Source organism: Penicillium diatomitis, assembly GCF_028827545.1.
Source record: "Penicillium diatomitis strain IBT 30728 chromosome Unknown utg000003l_segment0_segment0, whole genome shotgun sequence".
Classification (NCBI taxonomy): Eukaryota; Fungi; Ascomycota; class Eurotiomycetes; order Eurotiales; family Aspergillaceae; genus Penicillium; species Penicillium diatomitis.
This window is the reverse complement of record NW_026623175.1, coordinates 3559442-3583792: the sequence shown is the minus strand read 5'-3', so window position 1 is coordinate 3583792 and position 24351 is coordinate 3559442. Positions and strand designations below refer to the sequence as shown.

The following is a 24351-nucleotide window of genomic DNA, read 5'->3' as shown; positions in this document are numbered from 1 at the left end:
GTGTGAACCTTCTTGCGTAAATGAAACGGTTTCAATGTCTTATCACATACTCTCTCAATGAGCAAGTATCATAATGTAGATTATGTTGTAGCCACCTCGATTTGATCAAGCATTTCCGACGAGACCACAACATCTGGCCCTCAACTTCTATACATGATATCAAAATGGCTGCCCGAGCAATATTGTGCAAATACAATTTGTTACTCTCATTGATCAGGCGTATCAACGGACCCCGTCAACACCAAGCTGGCTTGTCAGCGCCACTAAAATGACCACTCTGCACCCACTTACCACGGCGGATATAGACAAAGGCATCAACACCGTGTCTTTCTCCACCGCCACCGGTAAGCCTTGCATCGTCGCTTTGGAGAATTTTCCACGAAGCTGCTCAACAGGCTCAAGTTTCAGACATGAATTTGGCTTGCGTCGTAAGGTAGATGGTAACGAGAAGTTCAACGGTTCTGTCAGGAAACTTCCGAAAAGCAGTTGTTAGAGTGTCGGAGGATACTATCAAAACGACATCGCCTTTGCGATGATGAGGTATTGTCTGTGGCATTCTGGGACACTTTGTTCCATGCGAACGTTGCGATAACATGTCCGCTACCTTGCGGAGCCCTGGTTTCTACCAGGTAGATCGCGATATAAATCAGAGGGAAATCCCACCGTCAACTTTCTCTGATCGGAAGATCTTCCAACATTCATTCCTCCCTCATTCTGGTTGCTACAACTCCCTTTGGTCTTCTAAGCAAATTTCATCATTCGATGTATCGGTCCGGCTTGAGCATCTTCTTGCTTTGAAAACAGCAGTCAACGCTCCTTCTTTACCAAAGACAGGCTCCGTGGTTATCAAGGTCAGAAGTACAATTATCGTCTTGAGGATTCACGTCCTCCCTGGTCGATTCTCATTTCATTCGACTTGACAGCCCTTTACGTCCTGCCTTTTCAACTGTCAGCTCGACAACCTTCATTTGGCTTAGCTCTTGTTCCATAAGCATCCAAGATGTCCATCTCAGAGCGTTCCGGAGAAACCGAGCAGTCCTTCACCCAAGACTCCAACCCTACCGTCGGGCTTATGTCTCTGCCTCCAGAGCTGCAGATCGCGGTCTTTCAAAGCCTCGACTCTCTTGAGGATATTGCTTGTCTGAGTGGTACTTGCAAGCAGCTGCATGGGGTTCTCAATGCCCATATTCCGTTGATCTGTGAAACCGTTGCGGCTCGAACACTTCCCTGCTACAATGAGATGCGTGCCGTCGTAGCTGAACAGGGCTTACTTGCCACTGATCACCCAATCACTGAAATGAGTCTGATCGCTCACTTTGCTTCGATGTCCCACAACATGGATAAGCTGATCACCTACTACCACACTTTCTGGGTCAATAACAGCCACAACGACCCCCGAATTTCCCAGCAGCTGTCCCCGACTGAACAAACCCGCTTCATCAAGGCGCACTACCAGCTCTGGGCCATGATGCTGGTCAGCCAGGACCAGCGCGCCCAGAAAATCTCCGAGTTGGATCTAGAGCAATCGATCCTGCTCTCGGATTTTCTCTGCATCTTCAGCCCTGAGATCATTAATGATGCGGCGGTCCAGAAGTTGGTGCGGCAGGTCCCTCGCTTTGGCAGGGTACTTCAGCGTGCCATCCGGGGCCATCGCAATCGGCAGTTCGCCCTCCAGCTCGGTGTTGAATATCACCCCATCAGTTGGACGCCCTACCAGCCGCCTTATCGGTTCGCGTGGTGGTGTGACAAGCAACAAGACCTGTTGCACCGAATGCTTTCGGGAGCCTTGTTTGAGCAAGGAGGATCGGCGCACCATCCCATCGAAATCATCGATGACCTTGAAGATGCCCAGGAATGGTGAGACCACAGGGAGTGAGGACTGGGAGAAGCGGGTGCCCCATAGTATGGATGGCACGGAGGGCGGAGCATGGAACATCGACCATGAGTTCTGGGGGGGAAGGTTGAGTGTGTCGCCCGTGGGAGAGGGACGATGACAGAGGGAGAGCGCACTCACATGGGATTTTCTTTCGAATTGACATCCCTGCTATTAGTTCAGCGGCGATTTAGGGATGAAAACTGAGCATTTGGAGAGAGCATGAAACGTGATTAGCTTGCAAGAATTTATACCAATTTGAATTTCGCTTAGGCAGTTCCTTTCACGATTCTGGGGGACAGTGTGAAGAATGGATTTTCGTTCTAGGAGTACGCAGAAGGTGAAGCTTTCTTCCCTATTTTGCCTTACCGTTAGTCGTTAATAGGCACTGCACTGCACTGCAATCTTAAATAAGTAAGAGATGGGATCAAAAGCCCATGCATCCATGATCATGTAGCAGATGGCCTCTTGTGACCTGAGCTACTGTATTCTGTGCAGGTATCAGTGCTACACTTTCTTCGAGCACATTGGCCACGCACTGAATGAACTGCATCAGTCTCCGGAAGATTGCGGCGATAGCTTCACAATAACCTTACGCGTTTCCAATCACAGAGCCACATAGAACGATAGCTTTTAATGCTAAGCTTCGAGATACCCCATTTCACGGCTCACTGTCATTGGCTTCCACCTGGGTTCAATCCCTCCGCAACAGGTCCGCTGGTTATGGTTGTCATTTAAACTTAGATTTCCCCGCGTTCAACCCAGCAATAGCGTTTCACGTCAAATGATTCAGGAGTGGTCAATGAGAAATGGTGTAACGTATGGATGAGCTTAGTGTTGATGTCATTTCATGGACTCGGTCGCTCATAAAGAAATCCGCATCTCTCTGTGTGTCTGGAGTCGGGGATTAAAAAACATCCCGCGGCCTTTTAACTCTCTCTTGAAACTGTTTTCCACGACTATTGCGGACCAACAAGTGCAGTGATAGTTCTATATCGAGGCCTGAAGCGTTTGAACTCAAAATGCCCGGGGCTCTACGCAGTATCTTCAAAGTGTCACAAGTGGTGAGTTTCGCTAGAGCTCGACATTTTCACGATGAATGTACCTTTCAAGCTGATCATCGATTAGCGTGGCCGTCTATTCAAAGCTCAAGTGCGACGGCTGAGTCTTCTTGAATATCATTCGCACAAATTACTCAAAGATGTCAGTGGATTGCTGTTGTTCGGTCGTAATAAAGTACTACCTCCTGTGCTGAATGCTGCCAGTTTGATATTCCGGTACCTCGCGGCTTCGTGGTCGAGACACCCGAGGAAGCCAGGGAAGTGGTCGCCAAGATCAGTGGGCACACCTCGATCATGTTTCCTGATGATATGTGGACAGGAAGGTCTGAACTGACTCGGTTGGCTTTCTGAAAGATGCGCCCTCTGTGGTAAAAGCTCAGGTCCTGGCTGGGGGCCGCGGAAAAGGCAAGTATGAAAGCGATGGGAAAGGGGGAGTGCGCATCATGAGCTCGTACGTCCCTCGATGGCCGACCCAGCATGGTCACAATCTTTCTCTAATGCGACATCTCAGAGGGATCGAGGCGTTTGAGAACGCATCCAGAATGATCGGGTACTACCTCGAAACGAAACAGACTCCGCCAGGCGGTCTCCTCGTCAAGAAACTGTACATTTACAAAGCGGTCGATGTCGCACAGGAGTACTACGTCGCTTTGACGTTTGACCGCGACCGGTCCATGCCAGTTCTGTTGATCTCCAACGTGGGAGGAGTCGACATCGAATCCAACGCGGATAAATTGGAGCACTATTGGTTCGACATGACTCACGGTATCACGGATGAAATTGTCGCGTATATCCAAGCGCAGCTTGGCTTTTCGGATCAAGAGATGGGCGTGATTAGCCACATTCTCCGTCAGATGGTGAAACTTTTCCGCGAAAAGGATGCGACTCTGCTCGAGTTGAACCCACTGGTGCGAACCTGTGAAGGACAGTTTGTCTGCCTGGATGCCAAGTTCACCTTCGACAATTCTGCTCGATTCCGACAAGCAGAGATCTTCGGCCTTGAAGAGCACCTGCCAGACGAAGAGGATGAATACGAGGCGTCCCAGGCGGGCCTCTCCTACGTTCGACTCAACGGAGACATTGGGAACCTTGTCAACGGGGCTGGCCTGGCGATGGCGACAAATGACTTGGTGAGCTTGTACGGAGGAAAGTGTGCGAACTTCCTCGATGTCGGCGGTGGTGCGACCCGGCAGACCTTACTGAAGGCGTTTGAGATTTTGAATCGCGACACGAGGATTCGTGGCATATTGATCAACATCTACGGCGGTACCATTTCCCTTTCCCTCGGAGTGACTGTCCATGACGTCCATTGGGGTCCAGGTTGTGATGGTCGCTGACGGGGGCTGTAGGCATTGTGCGATGTGATATGATTGCCGAATCCATCGTGGCCGCCGCGAAACAATTAAAAGGGTTCAAAGTTCCGGTGGTGATTCGACTGCAGGGCACCAACAGCGACCAGGGTCTCGAGCTGGTACCACACCTCTTTTCCCCACTGACCATCTATTCAAGCGTCATGAGATGGAATATTGAGACGGTGATACTGATCTCCGGACGCCAGATTGCAAAATCCGCGCTAGACAATGTGATCGTCGAGCCGGACTTTGAGCTCGCCGCCGAGAAGATCGTCAACGCCACGAAACATTCACCCCAGCGTGGATGATGATCGATGTGGACCCTGCGAAGCCGGAGGTGAGTTCGTTGCAGCAGAAGTTCGGAGATCGCCTTCGGAAGGTCTTGGCAAAGTCGGCATGTCCCTGATGATCATTTGGAACATGGAACAGATAAGTTCTACGAGTGACAGCACTGGTAGTGTTGGGGGGGGGGGGGGGGGGGGGGGGCACCGCCGGCTGTGGCAATTAAGTGACAGCGCGACGATAGTGGTAGCCTTGGTAGCTCATTTCATGTCTCCTACACTTTTCATCTTTTGAGGTTGCGTTCCCCCTGTTTCCGTCTCTCCAGAATGGGACAATGTGATATGTGCAATTGTGCACCAGTCGAGAGCCGAGGATGAGTAGAAAGGGAAAGACAATCCCGATCGAGCTCCATCGAAATCGACAGCCTTTATTGTCATTGCTCTATGTGAGGTGATGTACTGTAGTGATGTAGTTAGCTCATCGCTCATACGAACGTACTAGTTTATCTCTTGTCGTTATGCTTCAGCTCGCGACGCCACCTGCGTGTTCGTCGAGCACAAATCTGAGCAAGCCACGTGATTCGACACGATCGACCTCCAGGAATCGCCGCAAGAATGATGAACAACCGCGATTATTGGGTTCATTACGATGCTCCGCTTCTATTTAAGGCTGGCGCGGACGATGATTGATGCGCCATGGCCGAAGGCTCCACTATCAGGTCTCACTTCTCAGCCGGATGAGCGCCGATACTTGCTAAAGGTGGACTCGCTCCCGTTGGGAAGAGAGAGAGAGAGAAGAGAGGGAGTGGCAGTGGATGTCCAACCTGGATGGAGATGCAAGAGAAAGACAATGGGTGGTGGACTGGTTTGCCTATGTGAAGGAGAACTTTGATCCGGAAAAATCGGTGGTTCTGGTCCATGGGAAATAGACAAAGTCTGGTCCATACCCGTTCGTGAGCAGGCACGGCTCCCCTCTCTTATTGAAACTTCATAGGGGGTCGGCTGCGCTCGTGACTGACCGACTGCGAAATTCGATTTTGACTACTCTGCTTCAGTGCCTCCTCCTGGTCCAAGACTCGGCCCGGTGTCAGGCTGATTGGCGTCCTGGACTTGCATCCCCGGCAGTCTCTCGGTGCGCGCGCGATCCTCGCTCCTGTGGACTTCTTCCCTGTCTCATAAAATGTTCGGCCCGTCCACGAGGAATGAATGGCTGTTCTGTGGGCCCTTACTCCTCCAGGCCTTGATCGTTCCGGCTCTACAGATGTAAGCTAACAATCCCGGCGGATTGCACCCGATTGAAGGCTATATTATCGGACCTATCAGGGCAGAGTCACGCTAACACCACTCGAGTTACACGCTGGTGGAATGGCAAGAATGGGTGAATCCCAACATCACGCAAGTGTCAGTTGGATACGTTGTCCCCATCAATCTGGTCATCTTCGTCTTTACATGTCTCTATCTTGTGGTTCTGGCGTTTGATGCCGTACACCACAAGAACAATCTGCTCCTCTTCGCCATTTGCGCGAGCAATGTCTGCATCACGGTCTTTTCGGGCCTCCAGCCCCGATCGATGAAGGAAGCGATCGCAACTTTGCCAGAAGCGCGTGATGCGAACCTGCAGCCATTGGTGAATGTGCACTTCGACTTTATAGGCCGGGTGTATCCCGCTCTGGTTGCCTGTCCGGTCGTGTTTGGCATTTGCACGGCCTTGGTCTGGCCGTTTGCCTATCGACTCCATAAGGATTATGCCTGGGCCATTTATCGGACAATTCATGGGAACACCAGTATCAAAATTCGTTACATCGCATATGAGGTAAGACTCAACCCCAAACCCCAGATCTGAGATGCACAAACTGACCGAGTCTGGCAGGTCTATCTGGTCCTCATCAAATCCAAGTTTTATTTCATCACCGTCTTCATCATCCAGTACGACCTGATTGACGTGCACTTCCAGCAACCCGAGTTTGCACTCACACTGGCCATTCTACCCGCTTCGTTCATCATGATGGCCCTTGCTATCTGGGCCGTCCGCAAGGAGTGGACCTTGGCCATGATCTTTGCAATTGTAAGTCTAAGCGCGGTCGTCAATCCCCGCGGTTCGTAACACACAAACATAGAAACTAACTCGTCAACCGCGCAGCTCTCCCACGGTGCCCTCGCAGCCTACTTTGTCAGCCGCATTGTCGTTTTGAATGGTAACGGAGAACTCGCGAATACCGCAGACAAGGCCATGATGCTGCTGTTCGCCTACGTCTCCTTGGTCCTGATGATTGGCACACTGTTCTGCGCCGCGGTATGCGTATACAACTTCAATCATGGTCTGAAAGATCTATTTGGAGGACTGAGCCTCGAGCGCGATCATGTTGACTTTGAGGCTCTGCCTCGTCGGTCTGAGCAAACACACTCGCAGTACTCGAGGCTGTCTCTCGGGAAAAAAAATGGGAGGGATGAATGGTGAGCTGAGCCGAGAGGGAAAGGAGAACGCAGACGTTGTACATAACAAATATCCCGCTTAACCGTTCCATGTAATGATCGATCCAAGTCAGACTTTGCGCACATCGCGGCGTACCGGTATGCTCACTCATTGGCCCGATCATGGGCCTTATACAGGCTTCGTTTGAGTAGGAGCATAAGCCACATGAATGGCCCCCTGTTTCGTAAATGGGACAACTTTCAGATCTATCAAATACTCCAATGAAAGCAAAGAATGATATCAGAACGATTTGGCGGTCTAGTCAGACAATATATACACACGTCATGTCGTGGTCGATGACACAGCTCCTTCGCCGGTTCATCCCACATGTTCGCAAAACAAAAGAAAAAAAGAAGACAAGGAGGAAGAGACAATGAAGCACAAGTGGTAGTAGATGAGGATATCGAGAATGAAGCTTTTTCAATTGCGACCCTCCAAGAAGCCAGAAACAAAGTTGCGGGGCAGACGCGCGCCGGGGTCCTCCTCGGGACGGAAGTACTTCATGACGTGCGACAATTGCTTCCAGTAGTTGAGGGTTTCCTGGAACTCGGCGTGGCTCTGGAAGAGAAGGACGTCAATGACGCTGAGTTGGCTCACGTAGCGGTGCTTTTCGAATTCCTGGCGGATCTTTGTGCGGATGGCGGATACGGGCATGCCCAGGGAGTACATTGTTTGGATCTCGGGGGACTGTACGGGTATTGAGATGTTAGCTGAGCTCGATCCTTATACATCGCGCAAGTTCCGTAATTGAATGGTGGCTCTTGATATTCGTGGACAGCGCAGCTTCGTAGAGACAAGTTTGAAGAATGAGAGGTTGGCGCCGGAGCAAGGGCGGCGCTCCTATGGGATATGGGAGGAACTGACCGCGCGGAGCCACTCTCGGTAGGACTTGAGAACACGGGCTTTGGCATCGGCAAGGTTGACAGCTAAACAACATGTGGGAGTCAGTCAATCACTCCCCAAAGCTCGATTGTCGTCTCAATTGAGGAGCTCGCATGGCGGGTAGTCCGAAGGTTTCGGGACTCAGATGGCGGAGGATTGAGGAACGTACAGGAACGCGTCCGTTGCGCGAGGTAGGTAGGGTTGATAGTCATTGTGTCGAGTGGGATTGTATCCGCTCAGCCCAGTCCGAATCGATCTCACAGAAGCAGCGCGCGGGGAAGGATCGGGATGCTGATGAGCTCTCGGATGGTGGAGGTTTCATCGAGGTTCGGTGGGTGGAATCGGGGAGTGTCACCGCCTTCCTGTTTCAAAAATTTCTCTTGCAGTTTTGATGGCCGGCTTTGAGTCGCATGCTTTTGAATTTCTGTAATTATTTCTTTAAATATTGCAGTTACGTGAATTTTCAGGACACCTGGGACTCTTGATCGTCCTCTTCTCGGATTTTTGCTCCACCAACGAGACCATCCTGGTGAATTACTTCCAACTCTTCGCAGTTCGCCCCAAAACCACAACTTTCGCCAAATATTCAAAATGGCGCCCACCAAAGGGTCGTCCAAGGGCCCCTCCTCCGGGGGTGCTTCCAAGGGAGCCAAGAGCCCCAAGGGCTCCAAGCCAGCCGGCATGTCTTCCTCGTCCCGCGTGAGCAAACCCAGCGGCAAAAAGGGTGCGAAGCGACCCCCTCCTCAAGAAGTCAAGTCCAAGGCCCGCACGGCTCCCGAGATGCTGGCAAAGAAGAAGAAGCGAGTCTACACAGAGGCGGAGCTCGATCTGCCCAAACTCAACCAGATCACACCCGTCGGAGTTGTGAAGCCCAAGGGAAAGAAGAAGGGCAAGGTTTTCGTTGACGATCAGGTTAGTTTTCGCTTTGCGACGGAGAAAATAAAAAAACTGGATTGACATATCGGGTTTTTGAGACTAACCATTGTTCCTTCGTGATGTCAATAGGAGGGTATGATGACCATTCTGGCAATGGTGAACGCCGAGAAAGAGGGACAAATCGAGTCTAAGATGATGAAAGCCCGCCAACTCGAGGAGATCCGCGAAGCGAAGAGGGCTGAGGCCGAGGCACGTATGAACGAAAAGAAGTCCAAGCTGGATGCCGTGAAGGATTCCATTCGCAATAAGAAGAAGAACAAGGGTGGCAAGGACAAGGCGTCAGAGAGCTCCTCGGCTTCAAGATCAACAAGCGACAGCAAGCCCGTGAAGAGCAAGCGCAAGAGTGTCTCTTTCGCTTAGACAAGTGATTTGAGCTCGGCAAATGGAAGAAAAAACAAAAGGTGAAAGCCGCAGGAGAGCGGCCATTATCTATACCATATCATGTACTTAGATCCGGGGTTTGGCGTTCGTGTGGGGTTTGTGATTCCCTCGGATTCAAAGTTTTGTGAATAGCGTCTTGCCTCTACAATAGTCATAAATCATTTCCCAGGCCCCTGATGTGTCTGCCGCTAGGCTTTGGGTGTGCTCACTAGACATTGTTTGGAATACCGTGAGCCTAGGTCAGAGCTCCATTGAAGTTGGGCAATAAACCGCTTGCAAGGAATTGAATGGTGAGTGAGAGTCAGATGTGATTGTGCTATTGACTAATGACGGTTTTTTGATATATTCAGATCCTGTGTAAGAATTCACTCGCTCGAAATAACAGGCAAAAAAAAAACGTCTAAGTTACAATTGCAGGTATCTGAGCAACAGAACGGCCATGCGATGACATGGATGCGAAAAAAGTTTTACATCGGAAGCTTCATATCCAGTTTACGATTCACCGGAAGAAACTCGGGCTTTGGTGAGACGTCATCGTCCTTCTCGGGTCCAAAATGGCTGATGATCCGTCCTGGGAGTCTGTCAGGATTTTCAACGACTCCAGGAATATCGGTGTCGATCTCTTTGGCCATTTTATTCAGGAAATTTGTCACCTGTAAAGAGAGATTAGTCCGGTTATCTCGCCGACAACCTGAGGTGTTTCCGCAATTCGTTTGCTTACCGGCTTAACGAACCAACGCTCTCCGCCAAGTTCGAACCAGCCCAGATGCCCTCCCCAGGAGGTAGTCATCATGACACCATAGGGAGTTTGAGTCATCTCTTGGAAGGGCAATGCATTACGCGAGGCAATCTAGGCCGACTTGTTAGCAAAGAGGCAAAACGACAAAGAGACCGAGCAAAGAATAACATACAGGATCATCCTCAGCCTGAACGGTAAAAAATGGAATGCGGATCTGAAGCATGGCGTCTGTGGAGGCAGCGTCGCGGTAATATGCACCTTCTGTAGGGTAACCCCATGTTGGACATTGCAAAGCCCTTGAGAAAGACGTTGTTAAGATCAAATCAAGGCCGTATGATCAGGGGATTTGAAGAAAGAGACCTACCGATCGAATTCGTGCAAGTAGGTGATGCTTCTGATCGCTTCGACGTCGATCCGTGGGTTCTTCGATACTTGATCGACATGTCTATCGTGCAATCAGTCTTAGTCTGGGGACTCAAAACAAGACATGGTAGACTCACGCTTCGAATAGTCGTTTCATGCTAGACCCCATGGTCTTGCTGTAAACCTCCTTGCCGAGCCATGAGCTCACCAAGTTTACGGAGCTGACATCCAAGTTCCAAGGACTAGCACAAAGTACTGCTGCTTTGAGCTGACAGTGGTCGCCTTCTTCTCCAAGATACTGTTCCGTGACATTAGTTCAAGTCACCGGTCTTCGAACTTCAGTCCATTTCCATCAACTTACATTTGCAAGAATATTGGCTCCGAGTGAGAATCCGATACCAAAAAGAGGTCGGTTTGGGAAAGTCTTTCTTAGCCACTTCACAGATTGTCGCACATCCCAAGTGGCTCGGGCATTATACAAAACCCCGGTGCTGATCTTGGTTTGGGAGCAGCCTCGCGAGTTGACCACACATGCCTCCCAGGTGCCATCCGCGATGAGCGGGAACAGCACGTGTCGCAGATAGACTTCATGAGAACCACCACTCAGACCATGAAGGACGACCAGCATGGGTTTCGTGTCATCTGAAGTAATTCCCGCAAATTCTTCCTCGGAATAGAAGGATGTGCGCGGTGGCAGCCCCGACGGTTGAGTATACTTCCTCGCTTGATCAGTCAATTCCCCCTCAGGTGGCATGTCATACGGCTTGACAACGAAGTCAATTGCATAAGTGCCCGTGAACATGGGACTATCGGCTTCGAACATCTTGCGCTTGTAGTATACGGGGACATTGTCGTGCTTGAGAACCGTATACATCGTTTGCAAATGACCATTGAACAACATCGGGTTCAAATGGCATGAGTCGGGAGTCGCATCACGACATATATCGACCAAGGTCGTCTGCTGTTTGGTACCAGTCTTGCTTTCTTTCTTCGTCAAGACAAGCTTGTTGTCTTTGGCGTGGAAAAATGAGATTCGTCCGCTGGGACGCACCCAGGAAAGAAGACCCATGGCGACGAGAGCTGATAAGAGAAGCGATAGGGGGAATGATTTGATCAGCGCTGACACGAACTCCGACATGAGTTGAGACGGCAGAAAAAATACACAAGCAAAGCAATCTATGAATCTAATGAGTGGAAAAAAGAAATGTCACGAAAAGAATGGCGCCCTTCGGAGGCAAGATCAATCGAATTTTTGTTTGCCAAGTTCTTCAATCAACCAAAAAGGGCCTCGATAACAGGTCAGCCTCGGTCCTTCCCGATCGGACCGGCTTGACTAAGCCCCGATTTCCGATGACACGGGTTCGAACTTTTCAACTTTTAGTAGGCTTTCACGGTCGTCGAGATGCCGATGGGCTATCGTCACGTGCAAAAGTCGGGCCAGGTACATGTTATCAATCTATCGAGACCTGAGTTACTGAGCCGCACCAAGCATGTCCGTGAACTCGGATACACATTCATAAGAAAAGGGCCTGAGACTGCTACCCCTCTGCCGACTGATCCATGAGTCCATGAGTCATTATCCACCAAGTTATGTAAGCGAGGATGTACTAACATCAGTTATTCAACTTAGGTAGTAGGTAGGTAGGTTACTAGGAAGCTAGCGGCTACAACATAACGCGCCTCTACATGAGTGACATGAGTGATTAGACTACTACTAGTAGGTAACTTTGTCCGAGGAAGTAACGGAAGCCACGATCGGCAGTGAACCACGCTCTGCGGAACTTCTGGCGATTTGAGCCAGATAGAATGACTATACAGTATACACAGTCTATGAGATCACCGCTGCGGAAGTCATTGTGTCTGAAGTCGAAGGCATTCTTGCTAATCATATTGTGATCAATAAAGTATGGAACCGAGGACGCATTCGAAGGAACTCACCGATGCTTGGGGTGGCACAGTGACAACAGGCAGTCGAATATTCACGTGCTCATTGGTGTCAGTTGCAATAAAAGATCTCCAGGTTTCAATTTGTATCACGAGGTGATTAGCGAGGTGTTCTGATAAGGACAGCCTGCTATCGTGCAGCAGCCTTTTAACTCTGCGCCCGACTCCCGAGTATCGACTTAGGCAGTGTTCGGAACAGCCTACCGAGGAGACCCCTTCTGCAAGGAGGGACTGTCAGCCTCAAGTCAGGAACTCGCCTCCGCAGCACCCAAAGTGTGGGGCAGCACACTGGAAAACTGCTAGAATTTCAGACCATACCTCATTCTATGCTGCAGTGACCACTGACTAGTACTACAGTCAGTACACTGACAGTGACTTGAACTTCACTGCAGTGACTGCAGTGCAGTCACACACAGTGGGTTCTTGGATGCACGAGGCAGCAGACTGTCTAGGCCGGGGCCTTATTCCAGGTCGTAGTCATCTGTACCGTCAGGCCGCCTACCTACTCCGCCGTGGAACTGGACGGTCGGCAGATCAGATGGGAGGCCTAAGGCTCCCACTCTGCTCTCACGGAAGCATAGAGTCATAGGACTGCCACAAACTCACGATCCTTCCTCACCAGACGACAAGTGGATGTCAGTTGATCAAGTCATCCACATGGACATGTGGCTGGGTTTTCTCCTGCATGCTTAAATCTTGGCAGATGGGGCCCAACGTGGCCTTGATGGGAAAGGTGAATCTGACGGATCGTGGGAGTGATGATGCAATCATGCGACTCGATGCGGCCAAGCAGATTGCCGCATGCGGAACAGCCCTTGGTAGCATCCGGCGCCCAATCTTGTTCTACACCTGACTTCTATCTGATCGGATTCCGATTAGACGTAAATTTGGCTGCGAGATGCCTCATGCAAGACTGCTTTGAGATCAAAGAAGGGATGAATAACGCGGGCGCACAAAGCCTCTTTAGACGTCCGTTTTCGCGGCGAGGACCGAGCTAGAACTATACAGCCCATACTAGGTTGGTGACAGCTCGTAGATCACCAACCATGTGTAATGCTGATAGCATTGACAGCTCGACCGTGACTTGATCCCATGGTCCGTTTTCGTGCAACTCTTGCAAAAGCCCAAGCATTACTTCAAGGCCAACAGATCCCCCCCCCCCGGCTTGGATAAAAGTGGTCGCTTCTTCTTGATCTTTCATGAGATTCACAAACACCACTTCATTGACCATTGTCCACGGTCTCATTCCTCGTGCAGCAACAGTATGACAATAATGGTCGCTCAGTACTAACTAGCTATTATCGCACCAACTTCTGTGATCTCGTGAGATCTCCCATCCTATCAGATATCGCCGATCCTCGCGCATGCGGGCTGGTCATCAAACAACCGTTGAAAGTCCTTTATTTGTCATTTAAAAACACAAACCCGCCCCTCTGTTCTATGACCTTAAAGACGTCCACTTCCGGCATTTCCGAACGCCTTCGTCGAGCGGGTAAGAAATTTCGCTTCACCATGAGAATGAAATCATGGTCACCGTCCCGCTACCGTAAACAGCACAAGGATGGAGCGGGCCGCTGCTATCTCCTGGAGCTTCCAGCGGAGCTGTTGCTGGAAATCATCTCCCACTTGACTTTGGTTCCAGAGGCAGCGCTTGCGCTGACCTGCAAGCGCATGCTCGCGATTTCGAGTGGGATTCTCACGTCACAATCGCTCCGGTTTAGCCGGGACTTTGCGCCGCTTTTCCACCACTATCGCAACGGTCACAACTTTGTCTCGTCCCGATGGCAATTCATCAACCTTCTGGAGGATGGGCGATGGTTTGCGTGCTCGAAATGCTTGAAATTACATCCTCGTGCAGCGTTCAGCAGTCGCGAACTACGACGGAAATCAGACCATCGGTCATGCAACCTGGGCGACCTTGCGGGGATTGTCGACCTTTGTCCCTGTAAGAAGCTTACTTTCAGGGACAAATTGGACCTGGTAGACCATCTTCGTGTTCGGAGGGTTTCCGTGGAAGCTTTGCGAACACACTTTGGGGACAAAGTTGGAGATCGATACTGCTGGCACTCCTGTACCGAGACCTACGGACCAACACAGTTGAAAATCTCGATTTACCCAGAGCTGGATGAGACCGATCAGTTGCGGGTGCGAATTGAGTACGAAATGACCACCGAGGCAGGTCAAGTGGGTAAAGAGGAGTATATGACACCTCGATTTGGGTGCGCACATCGATCAGTCGATCTCTGGCTTTCGAGCGTCCATCAGACCAGCGTCTGTCGCCTTTTCGACGCTTACTGCACATCTTGTCGCCGGATCTCTGTCTGCGGTGCCTGCAACACAACCCTCAAGTGCCCGCGAAAACAACCATATAACTCTGGCGAGATCGGTCGAGACACCTTCTACTTTATGACACAGCGCAACCTTGGTGGTTCTAAGCTCATCCCGGATGACAAGTGGGCATCACAGCGTATTCATCCAGCCGAGCCTATAATTGGCGTGGAGAACTGCAACGAGCTGTGTCCCTGGACGGTTCGGGAACATCCCCCATTGACTTTTTCTCCCGCCATCGAAGAGGAGATCATTGACCCGGCGGTCAATCCTCAACCGCTGAGCACTCTTTATTCATCGATTCGCATGCTCTGAAGGCGTTGGAAATAGGTTAGGAACTCGTCACGTCTACTTTCCTCCCTATCTTCTTGCGACACACACCCCTGGAGCGATTGGAGTGAACAGGAGTTCGATTGTTTCAGTTCTGGGAGGTTTGAAAGGCGTTTGGATGGGCATTCATCGAATGGCGTTTTCATGGGAGACATGATGCCTGAGTCCGCTGGAATAGGGGTTTGAGGCTAGGCTAAGAATATTACACTGCATTCCATTATATTTCTTGTTTTCGCATGTCAGACGGTGATCATATCTTGAGTTGATACTTCGCTCTCGTGCTCAATGTACCCTACACATTGGTACGAAGTGGCCACTTATCCATTTTAATAGAAAGAATCTGCAAGTGAGCACGTAGTTTGAGATGCCCAAAGACTCCCGACTCACCTTGTATATTTCATACTCCGGTAGTCACTTACCTGAAGGTAGGTACTCCGGTTGGTAATAATGTCCAATTTTTTGACAACGGATCGAACATTACAAGCTTGTGATAGTTAAAAAAAGAAACCATGACACGAATTAGAACCTGTAATCAAATGTTCGACGGCTTTCACACGTTGACCTTGTGTAAAAGCGATATCGCTCATCCGTTTGGAAGCTCTCAGGAGTCAGGACGCTAGTGATTTAACTCCGTGAGAAACATTCCGTCACTCCGCATTCTGGACCAAGCTTGACGCTTATCGGATTGCTATTGCCGTCCTTATCGTGTAATCAGCTGACTCCGCGAGTTTCTCCGCCCCGACGCGGAAGCCATCAGATGCGCTCGGGATGGAAAGTCAACGAGTCGCCGAGGACCATTTGTGAACATATCTACTGAGTGGTATACGTCGGGGCGATGAGCTACCCACCGCCAAACTCCGGTCAATATCCGCAGTATGTTCAACAGACACAATATCAGACTGGACAGGTTGCCCCTCAGCCGCAGTATCCATTCAATCATGTCGCGCCCCCTGCGCAGTCACCGTACGGCTACGGCAAAGCAATCGGATATCCAATGGGGATGATGCAACAACAGTCCTGGAATCAATATGGCCAGCAATTCTCTCAGACTATGCCATCACAGGCTCAATCATTGCCATCACAGCAGCAGCAGCAGCAGCAACAACAACAACCACCGGCTCTTCAACCGGCGCCTTTGATTCACGCTCAACAGCTGGTGCAACCTCAATACCCTGCCTTCTCCCAACCATCGCCGATGTCAATATCGCAACGGCAACATGCACCTATCTCACAAGCCCGGCAATCTCCTGTCCTACAACAGCAACCTCAGATCAATATTCACCAACAGCAGCAGCAGTCTCCACATCTCCAACTGCAACAATCTCCTCGACCCCAGCTGCAACACCAGCAGTCACCAAGACCCCAGTTCCAACAGCAATCACCCCGTTTGAATGCTCAACAACAATCTCCCAGAGTACAATACCAGCAGCATTCTTCCCCAAGATCGCAGTTCCAGCAGTCCCCTCAAGTCCAATTACAACAATTGCAGCACCTGTCTGCCATAGTTCCGTCCCAACAGCAATCCCCCAGGCTGCAGGTCTTACAACCTTCACCCAGGTCCCAGCCAAGTCCTCAGCCCACGCTTCAGACCCAGACGTTGCAGAACAGACAGCCGCCACATCAGCAGTCGCAGACTTATTTGATAGAGAATCAGTATAAGCAGCCTCAACGCCAGCAGCCGCAATTAAAGCCGCCCCAGTCACAACCATCACATCCTCGACAACCACTTCTCCAACCGCCAAATCTGCAGACAGCACCTTCTCAACAGCCTGTGCACCAACTATCTGAACCTTTGAATCAGCATGCAGAACATCAGCCGAAAAGCCCTCCACAACCCCCACCTGAAACACAGCAAGCTCAGCAGCCTCGATATCAAGAACCTTCTTTCCAGCCGATCCGGCAAGAAGGTTTGCAACCGTCTAATTCACCCTCTGCTCCGAAGCCGGAGCCCATTCACACTCAACAACTACAACCTCCGCCTGTCCCTCCTGTCCCTCCTGTTCCCCTTCCCTCTTTACCTATCGAGCAACCACAACATCAATTTATCAATCCTGCCGAGCTTTTTGTTCAATCTCCGCTCCCCACTGCCCCGCGCTCACGGTATGGCTCTCTAAGCCATTTGCTTGATAAGAGTGAACTGTCAAGTTCCCTCGAACTCCCGCCTATACCTACCTCTGTCCCTCCAACGGCCCCATCGTCCCAGGCAAATGACTTCCATGTCCCAGAACCCCAGAGCAAAGAGGCTGAAACGCAAAAAATTCCTTTGTCAAGTGTTCTATCCCAGCCGGAAGAACCTGCGTCTGCTCCTGAAGTGCAGCCCATAGAGCAGCCCATAGCTCAGGAGACGACCCCGCCTCCGCCCAAGCCGGCTGCTGAAGCAGAGCCGTCCATTGCAAAGAGTGCGGTCAAGAAAGAACCGAAGCAGCCGGCGTCGACACCAAGAAAGGAGCCAAGGAAGGAGTCCAAGAAGCCTAAAGCAGACACTAAAGTGTCGAAGCCAAAGTCGAAAGCTGCATCAAAGCCAACGCCTCCAAAAGTGGGCCCATCAAAAGCTTCCCCGCCCAAAGCACCACCCCCATCACTGCCATCAGTGCCATCAGTGCCATCAGTGCCGTCGGTGCCATCGGTGCCATCGGTGCCATCGGTGCCATCCGTGCAACCTCTCAACCCGTCGCCGCCAGAGGCAGTCGCACCAAAGGTGGATATCTCAAGTCAAGTTCAGCCCACTCCATCGCCTCCAAAGCAAGTTGTTCCGCAGGTCATGATTCCAGCACCTTCGGACCTGCCTGTCGGTGGTTTGTCGCAGACGCAAAATGTCCCTGTTCCTAGAAAGCTGTCGACACAAGCGAGCCCGGACAGAGTCACGAAGGTCACCAAGCCGCCCGTGGACTATCAAGTTTTGTTGCTGTCACTCGCAGATGAGTATCTGAATGCTGCTCATCGCCACGGCACTAGAACTGCTCTGGGAACAAGCCAGGCCGATGTCGAGGAATATTACAAGCTTGTCTCGACTGGTCTGGGGTGCTTAGAGGCTGTCTTGAAGGTAAGAATTGCTTACCAGTACCCATGACTCGCATATCCTAACCGCAACTATCAATTTCCAGAATTGGCGCTTGCAGCCTCGGAAAGAAGCTCTCGTACGATTGCGTTACGCGCGTACCCTTTATGAGGAGACGGAAAATGATCTGGAAGCTGAAACAGCGCTTAGCAAGGGTGTACGTACTCATCTTGTTGCTTCATTTCGATGTCCCTGTGTACTGACTTGACTCGCCAGATTGATCTTTGTGAACGGGTCAGCATTCTTCCTTTAAATATGTTCCAATGCGGAGACTGACTAGAAAAGCAGAACCGCATGCTCGACTTGAAGTACAGCATGCAGCATCTTCTTGCGCGAATGCTTCACAAGTCCAATCCCAAGGCATCTTTGAAGGCTGTCGACGGAATGATTCAAGATGTAGAGGCGTATGTGCTATATCCCGCGATCTTGATCAAATTTCCAATGCTAACCTGGCCTCAGTTATCGTCATACTGCCTGGGAATATACTTTTCGATTCCTTCGGGTCACACTTTCACTTTCGTCTTCATCTCATCCAGACTCTGTCCAGGCTCTTCAGCATCTTACCAAGATCTCTACCATGGCTAGTCGCAACGGCGACAAAGCAGTGGCTGCAATGGCGGCTGTCATTGAAGCATTGGCACATTTGCAGCAAGGAACCGGTTCAGATGCCATTGAACAAGCTCAGCGCGCGCTGGCCGCCGCTCGCAGCCATCAACTGAATGAAGAATTCAAGCACATCCCACAGCTCGTGACCCTGACTCAGATGGTTGACATCTGCTGCAGTCTGTTGGAATACGATGTTCCACAGGCATCGCAGAAGCTCAAGGCATTACAAACTCTAGCAGATGAGACCTTGAACGACCCCAATTGGCGAGCTGACGGCTCATTCTCTGTTCCCCTGAGTGGCAAATCGGCTGGTCCTTCATCAATTGATACGGGCGATATACTTCAGGTGCAAAATGGGACCTTGCTCCTCAGCTTCAACTGGCTGCCGCAACATGATCTTTACGCGCTTTCGTACTTCCTCAGCTCAATTACGCTCAGTGCCAAAAATTCCTACGATGGTCGCAAGGCGGAGCAATTTTTGGATGAAGGGCTCCGTATGATTCAAGGTTCGTCCACTGCTCCACATTCACACTCATGCTGCTAGGACAATTACTGATTACCCGGAACTCTAGGAAGCTTCACCGCGCCCCAAGAGATTTCCGAGTCGATGGTGAACGCCACGAAACGTGTTGAATGGCGCCGCTCTCTTTGCTGCAACTTCCTTCTACAACGTGTATTCCTCGCTTGCGCTCGGACTGATTGGGAATTTGCCGCGCAGTCCTTGCAGGAGCTTCGACAGTTCGCACAAGAGTGTGGGCCAAATTTGCCCACGTCCATCCAGTGTTTGATGGAGTATGCCGCTGGCACCATTGCGCAAGCAACTGGTGACCTCGCTCAGGCGCTGAGCATCTTCCAATCTCCGTTGCTGTCGCTCTCGCAGTCTGCTAGTAAAACGGCCCGAAACGATCCTTGTCGAGACACTTGCATTCTTGCCGCTCTGAATACCATCCTCATCATTCGTGACCCTTCTCATCCCGCTCATCCCCACCTCCCTGCAGTGCAAGCAACTATCGAACCCTTTTGTCAGAACGGGCCGAACAAGTACATCCAAGCAGCATACTATCTCGTCTGTGCCACTGTACAGACGGAGTCGACCATCCAAACCAAGACTTTCCTGCAACATGCTCTTCAGTCCGCTACCGCGATCAGCAACTCTCAAATCACATGCATGACGCTGACCTTCATGAGCTGGAAGTATTTCCGCGGTGTTGTCGGTGAACAAGCCGAGAAAAGTGTCCGAGCCGGTCGGGCCATGGCTAAAAGAGCCAACGACCGGCTGTGGGCCAGCGTTACGGATGAAATGCTAGCGGAAACACTTGAGCGACACGGAAAAGGGGAAGAGGCTCGTGGCGTGAGAGAGGAAGGCCAGCGTTTGATCACAGGTCTTCCCCCTAGCCTGAAACGACCAGCTTCATAGTTTTCTCCCTTCCCCCAGAGTGAAGCTGGGCCTTCAATTGATCCCCTAAACCCACATATTATGTCATGTCTAAAGCCCTTCGCGAATAATGCCCGCGAAGGCCGTCGGATTCAGCGCCCTGTTTAAGATACCATCTATAGCTTACATTGAGTTGGAGTTTCCAAGTTGAATCATTTTCCTCATATCTCCGGTCCTGTTCAAAATTTGTCTCTGCACGCGGTGGGTATGTTCCAAACATCTTATTCCCCGCTGAATAAGGTAGCAATATCTGCATCCCGTCCTTTCAAAACTCATATGAAAGCGATTTACAGTCCGCAAAGGATTCATGGCTCAAACATGTGGATCTAGCTAACGTACAATGACAAGACATGCCCGATACGAAATGAACATGAAGACCCTTGGTACAATTAAAGATCCATATCAATTTCCGTCTGATCACTCTCCGTTATCCTTTGAAAAGATCAAGGTTTGAGCGTCGATCAGATCGTTTGCTGCACAATCTCAATATAAGAAATGTACGTCGAACCCACTCCATAGCCATGCTATTGTACATATAACCACCATGGTATAAATCAGACCCTGGCTCCAAATTCTCAGGTTCAGAACGACAAAAATCAGGGAAAGAATAGAAGTAGAAATCCAAAAATATGAAGGCGGCAAGACTTCACTAAGCAAAGCAGAACCCTCGTAACACCGAAACGCACATAAACGCCCATGGCTCCTAGATTGGCTGGTTGAGAATCCCTCGTTCTGATTAAGAGAGACAGCAGGACGATGGCGAAGAAAACCTCCCTTGAATGACTCCCTCTGCGGTTGAACGTACGACTGTAATCGCTGTCCGATCTCGACACGCAGAAATGCACAAAGTTTGAAAAGACTTGCCGGGGGGGGGGGGGAAGGGGGGGGGCTTGGATTAATGAACCGCTTTGAGCATTCAAATTCATCTCCTATGATCTCAGCCCAGACCGCCCCAAACACCACGAATTCTCCTCGCTAGTTGGATATCTTTCTGCATGATGGTCACACGTTTGGCGTGGATGGCACATAGATTGGTATCCTCGAATAAGTGCACCATAAAAGCCTCTGCAGCTTCTTGCAAGGCCTGGATGGCATGTGATTGCCAACGCAGCTCTGCGCCCACATCGGCGGGGAGTAAATCCAGTGCGACTTCACGGACGAGACGAGCGAAGGGGAGTTTTGCAATCAGAAGGTCATATGATCGTTGGTAACGACGAATTTCTTTCAAGGCGACAGTGCCGGGTTTGTAACGACGTCTCTTCCCCGTTGGTGTTGGGTCGCCGGCTATTGGGAGAGAAAGACTCGTTAGATTGATTCTCAATTGGCTGAAGATTTGTCTACAAGGACTTCGAATCCGAGTAAAATTTCCCGAGACATACGTTGTACATTTGCAGCTTTTTTCCCTGCCGGCCTCTTTCCTGCAGCTGTTGATTTGCGCGCCGAAGGGCCGGCAGCTGCGCCGCCCGCTAACGTTGAAGCTTTGGCGCCTCCAGTTTTCTTGGCTTTCGGAGATGGTGCCATTATGTGCTGTGTATGTATGACCGGAGATTATCGGTGAGATTCGTTCGCGATCAGTATGCGAGGTCGCCTTCGTTGACTTTCGTGGTTGTGTGAGGATGAGGTTTGTGTTTTGCTTTTGCTTTGCTGCCCGTCTCTTCGGAAGCTATCTGCGAAGGTGTGTCGAAAAGGTGCTTGCGCGACAGCTGGCAAGGTCGTTGTAGACACGAGTAATACTCCTAACGAAGACTTTTCAAAGAAAGGATGCGGGGAACGACAACGAGCTTGCCAACATCTGACAGCTGGATCAATCCAAGCGAGTTGTCAGGCGAAACAGCCCAAAAGGGTAAAATGGAAGGGGCTGGGAAAAGGTCAATTATGAGCTCTTTCGTCCTTAGCGCCCGCGCGACCGTTCCACTCAGTCACTCACCACACACGACTCACTCCTACTAACTTTCGGGTGCGCGTGACTCCCGCGACGAGGACTTCGACGCGTCCGAGGCACGTGACATGCGTTATCGATAACGTGGCATTTGCAGAAACGGCCTAGCTTACTCCACGAACTTACGTTGGCCCTACTTTTAACTTCAGTTGCCTGTTATTGCTCTTATCGCTCTTATCGGTGCCAGCCAGCTCTATCGGGCTAATCGGTCTATCTGGTCTCTCCAACGAAGGCATCTACCATTGACATCGGCCAACACTTCCTCTCTCTCTCTCTCTTTTCTCTCTGTTTCACTTGTGACGTTTCAGCTCGGCCCGGAGTCATTGATTGTAGACTTCAGCTTCTCCCTCGTTCTGTGCGATGGCTGATGCTTGGGGAAACAATGGCCAGATGGGCCAGCTAGGCCAGTTCCCTTTGGAGCAATGGTTCTATGAAATGCCGCCAGTGACTCGATGGTGGACGGTAGCCACCGTGGCGACCTCCGTGCTTGTGCATTGCAATATCGTCAATGAGCTTCAGCTCTTCTACAGTTTCCGCGCAGTCTACGCCAAATCACAATACTGGCGCCTCTTCACAACCTTCCTCTACTTTGGCCGACTAGACCTCGACCTCATCTTCCACGTGTTCTTTCTCCAACGATACTCACGCCTCGTGGAGGAATCCTCCGGCCGGTCGCCAGCACGATTCGCCTGGCTGATCTTCTACGCGACCAGTCTTCTACTGATCATCTCGCCTTTCCTCTCCCTGCCCTACCTGGGTTCCGCATTGAGCTCATGCCTGGTTTATATCTGGGCGCGACGTAACCCCGACACTCGCTTGAGTTTTCTGGGACTGATGGTGTTTCCAGCACCCTACTTGCCCTGGGTGTTGATGGCGTTCAGCCTCCTTCTTCACAAGATCGTGCCCAAGGATGAGATGCTCGGGGTGGCGGTCGGTCATGTCTGGTACTTCTTCAATGACGTGTACCCCCCCTTACACGGCGGACATCGGCCTTTGGATCCTCCTTCGTGGTGGCGTCGGCTTTTCGAGACCCAGTCAACTAGGGCACAGGGCCGTCCTGTTGACAATCATCGGGAAGGACATGATGTTCCTGCTGCAATTGCACAATGATCGAATTGATTGCGATCGAACTTGAATTTTTATTTTGTTTGGTATTGAAGCGATCCTTATTGCGACAAGCTGCGTCCAGACCTTGACGTGTTGGGACGAGGAGACTCTGTTCTCGAGTTATCGGCGTGATGTATGAATACCCAGATGGATCGGCTTGATATGTCTGTCAGCAATGGTCTTGTTGTTGAGGCGGGCCCGGTGTGGCTTGGCATCTGGCGGGTGCATTACTCTCCATCAGAAAGCTTAACCCTCTTCACAAGCGTCTGTGGACACACGACTCGGCCAAGCAAACGCTCCAAATGCACCCCACCAACACAAAACATCCCAGACAATGGCACGCACGTTTAGTTCCAAATCATATCGAAGATACCCTGTGAGATTTGCAGATCACATCATTGATATTATTCGTTCTTAGCCCCAGAATAGCAAAGACTTTTTGACATGGGCAGGCCGTTTCATGTACACTTGAGTGAACCTGCGTACGCTGTTTACATGGTCTATTGGAGCGAGATCGGCAAGTCCGAGTCGCTCCTCAGACTTGGACGACGACAATGACCCTTTTGAATCACATGCGTGCTGAGCAAGTTCTCATTTAAGGTTCATGCTCCCGCCATGATCGTAGCCAGATGATGTCGCAAACCCCTTCAGTATCCATGGTAGAGGGGGATCGAGCCGGACCACCTATGGTATAATCAAGAATATGTGATTTGGCCAAGGCTCGGACTCTGCCTACTACCTAGTACTACTCAGCAGTCAGCACTGGTAGAATGGTATCAATGTAGCCAAGAAAGGCCAGAAACCTGCCGGAGCATCTTACTGATTGTCCGTATCGATATCATTCGGGCAGCAGGTCCTCTGGTTGTGAAGTATCTTACCACACAAGCGCTCGTGGACCTTTTGCCACCATACAAAACAACAATAGTAAGGTACTGTCCTTACTTTTACTATTATTCAAGACCCCCACCCAATGAGCTCATCTTGTCTCGACATAGAGATCAGACCCAGTTTGGAGAAAGAAAGAAGGAAAAAGGGCGCCAAAGCCACGTGCACCAAGCACATCGACCATCGAAGCAGTCCAAATGACCGACAGCACACGGGACCGTTCTCCAGCAGATTAACCTGGGCACTGATGTTTCAATATGCAGTTTGATGCATGGCCGCGTCTGCCCTGCCCGCTGCCGCCCGGCTCAAGCTTAAGCCACCTAAGCTTTGTCCCCGCGGGTCAACACCCACACGTCAGGGGCGGTTTATGCCTGCGCC

The 24351-nt window shown here is 50.8% G+C and overlaps 10 protein-coding genes across 10 annotated transcripts; 7 read left to right on the top strand and 3 right to left on the bottom strand.

The window, feature by feature from the left end:
- Nucleotides 1-1000: 1000 nt before the first annotated feature.
- On the top strand, nt 1001-1861 carry N7539_003278 (uncharacterized protein; the record flags this gene model as incomplete). Its single annotated transcript, XM_056932880.1, has 1 exon — nt 1001-1861. The coding sequence occupies one exon, from the start codon at nt 1001-1003 to the stop codon at nt 1859-1861; it is 861 nt and encodes a 286-aa protein (XP_056792839.1).
- A 1034-nt stretch (nt 1862-2895) lies between these two features.
- Nucleotides 2896-4594, top strand: N7539_003277 (succinate--CoA ligase subunit beta; the record flags this gene model as incomplete). The annotated part of the gene is made up of 6 exons (XM_056932879.1): nt 2896-2937; nt 3002-3076; nt 3139-3211; nt 3289-3385; nt 3446-4200; nt 4284-4594. The coding sequence occupies 6 exons, from the start codon at nt 2896-2898 to the stop codon at nt 4592-4594; spliced, it is 1353 nt and encodes a 450-aa protein (XP_056792838.1).
- A 1153-nt stretch (nt 4595-5747) lies between these two features.
- N7539_003276 (uncharacterized protein) lies at nt 5748-7025 on the top strand (the record flags this gene model as incomplete). The annotated part of the gene is made up of 4 exons (XM_056932878.1): nt 5748-5830; nt 5918-6380; nt 6438-6632; nt 6708-7025. 4 exons carry the CDS (start codon nt 5748-5750, stop codon nt 7023-7025), a joined length of 1059 nt encoding a protein of 352 aa, XP_056792837.1.
- A 435-nt stretch (nt 7026-7460) lies between these two features.
- On the bottom strand, nt 7461-8134 carry N7539_003275 (NADH dehydrogenase [ubiquinone] 1 alpha subcomplex subunit 6; the record flags this gene model as incomplete). The annotated part of the gene is made up of 3 exons (XM_056932877.1): nt 7461-7727; nt 7905-7966; nt 8092-8134. The coding sequence occupies 3 exons, from the start codon at nt 8132-8134 to the stop codon at nt 7461-7463; spliced, it is 372 nt and encodes a 123-aa protein (XP_056792836.1).
- A 379-nt stretch (nt 8135-8513) lies between these two features.
- Nucleotides 8514-9218, top strand: loc1 (the record flags this gene model as incomplete). Its single annotated transcript, XM_056932876.1, has 2 exons — nt 8514-8834; nt 8928-9218. The coding sequence occupies 2 exons, from the start codon at nt 8514-8516 to the stop codon at nt 9216-9218; spliced, it is 612 nt and encodes a 203-aa protein (XP_056792835.1).
- Nucleotides 9219-9706: 488 nt separating this feature from the next.
- Nucleotides 9707-11410, bottom strand: N7539_003273 (putative hydrolase, alpha/beta fold family; the record flags this gene model as incomplete). Its single annotated transcript, XM_056932875.1, has 6 exons — nt 9707-9892; nt 9961-10089; nt 10151-10274; nt 10343-10423; nt 10479-10639; nt 10703-11410. The coding sequence occupies 6 exons, from the start codon at nt 11408-11410 to the stop codon at nt 9707-9709; spliced, it is 1389 nt and encodes a 462-aa protein (XP_056792834.1).
- Nucleotides 11411-13797: 2387 nt separating this feature from the next.
- Nucleotides 13798-14928, top strand: N7539_003272 (uncharacterized protein; the record flags this gene model as incomplete). Its single annotated transcript, XM_056932874.1, has 1 exon — nt 13798-14928. One exon carries the CDS (start codon nt 13798-13800, stop codon nt 14926-14928), a length of 1131 nt encoding a protein of 376 aa, XP_056792833.1.
- Nucleotides 14929-15778: 850 nt separating this feature from the next.
- On the top strand, nt 15779-20024 carry N7539_003271 (uncharacterized protein; the record flags this gene model as incomplete). Its single annotated transcript, XM_056932873.1, has 6 exons — nt 15779-17986; nt 18048-18158; nt 18218-18235; nt 18290-18405; nt 18461-19113; nt 19180-20024. 6 exons carry the CDS (start codon nt 15779-15781, stop codon nt 20022-20024), a joined length of 3951 nt encoding a protein of 1316 aa, XP_056792832.1.
- Nucleotides 20025-20979: 955 nt separating this feature from the next.
- Nucleotides 20980-21563, bottom strand: N7539_003270 (histone H3 family protein; the record flags this gene model as incomplete). Its single annotated transcript, XM_056932872.1, has 2 exons — nt 20980-21326; nt 21422-21563. The coding sequence occupies 2 exons, from the start codon at nt 21561-21563 to the stop codon at nt 20980-20982; spliced, it is 489 nt and encodes a 162-aa protein (XP_056792831.1).
- Nucleotides 21564-22341: 778 nt separating this feature from the next.
- Nucleotides 22342-23091, top strand: derA (putative ER-associated proteolytic system protein Der1; the record flags this gene model as incomplete). The annotated part of the gene is made up of 1 exon (XM_056932871.1): nt 22342-23091. One exon carries the CDS (start codon nt 22342-22344, stop codon nt 23089-23091), a length of 750 nt encoding a protein of 249 aa, XP_056792830.1.
- Between the last annotated feature and the right edge of the window lie 1260 nt (nt 23092-24351).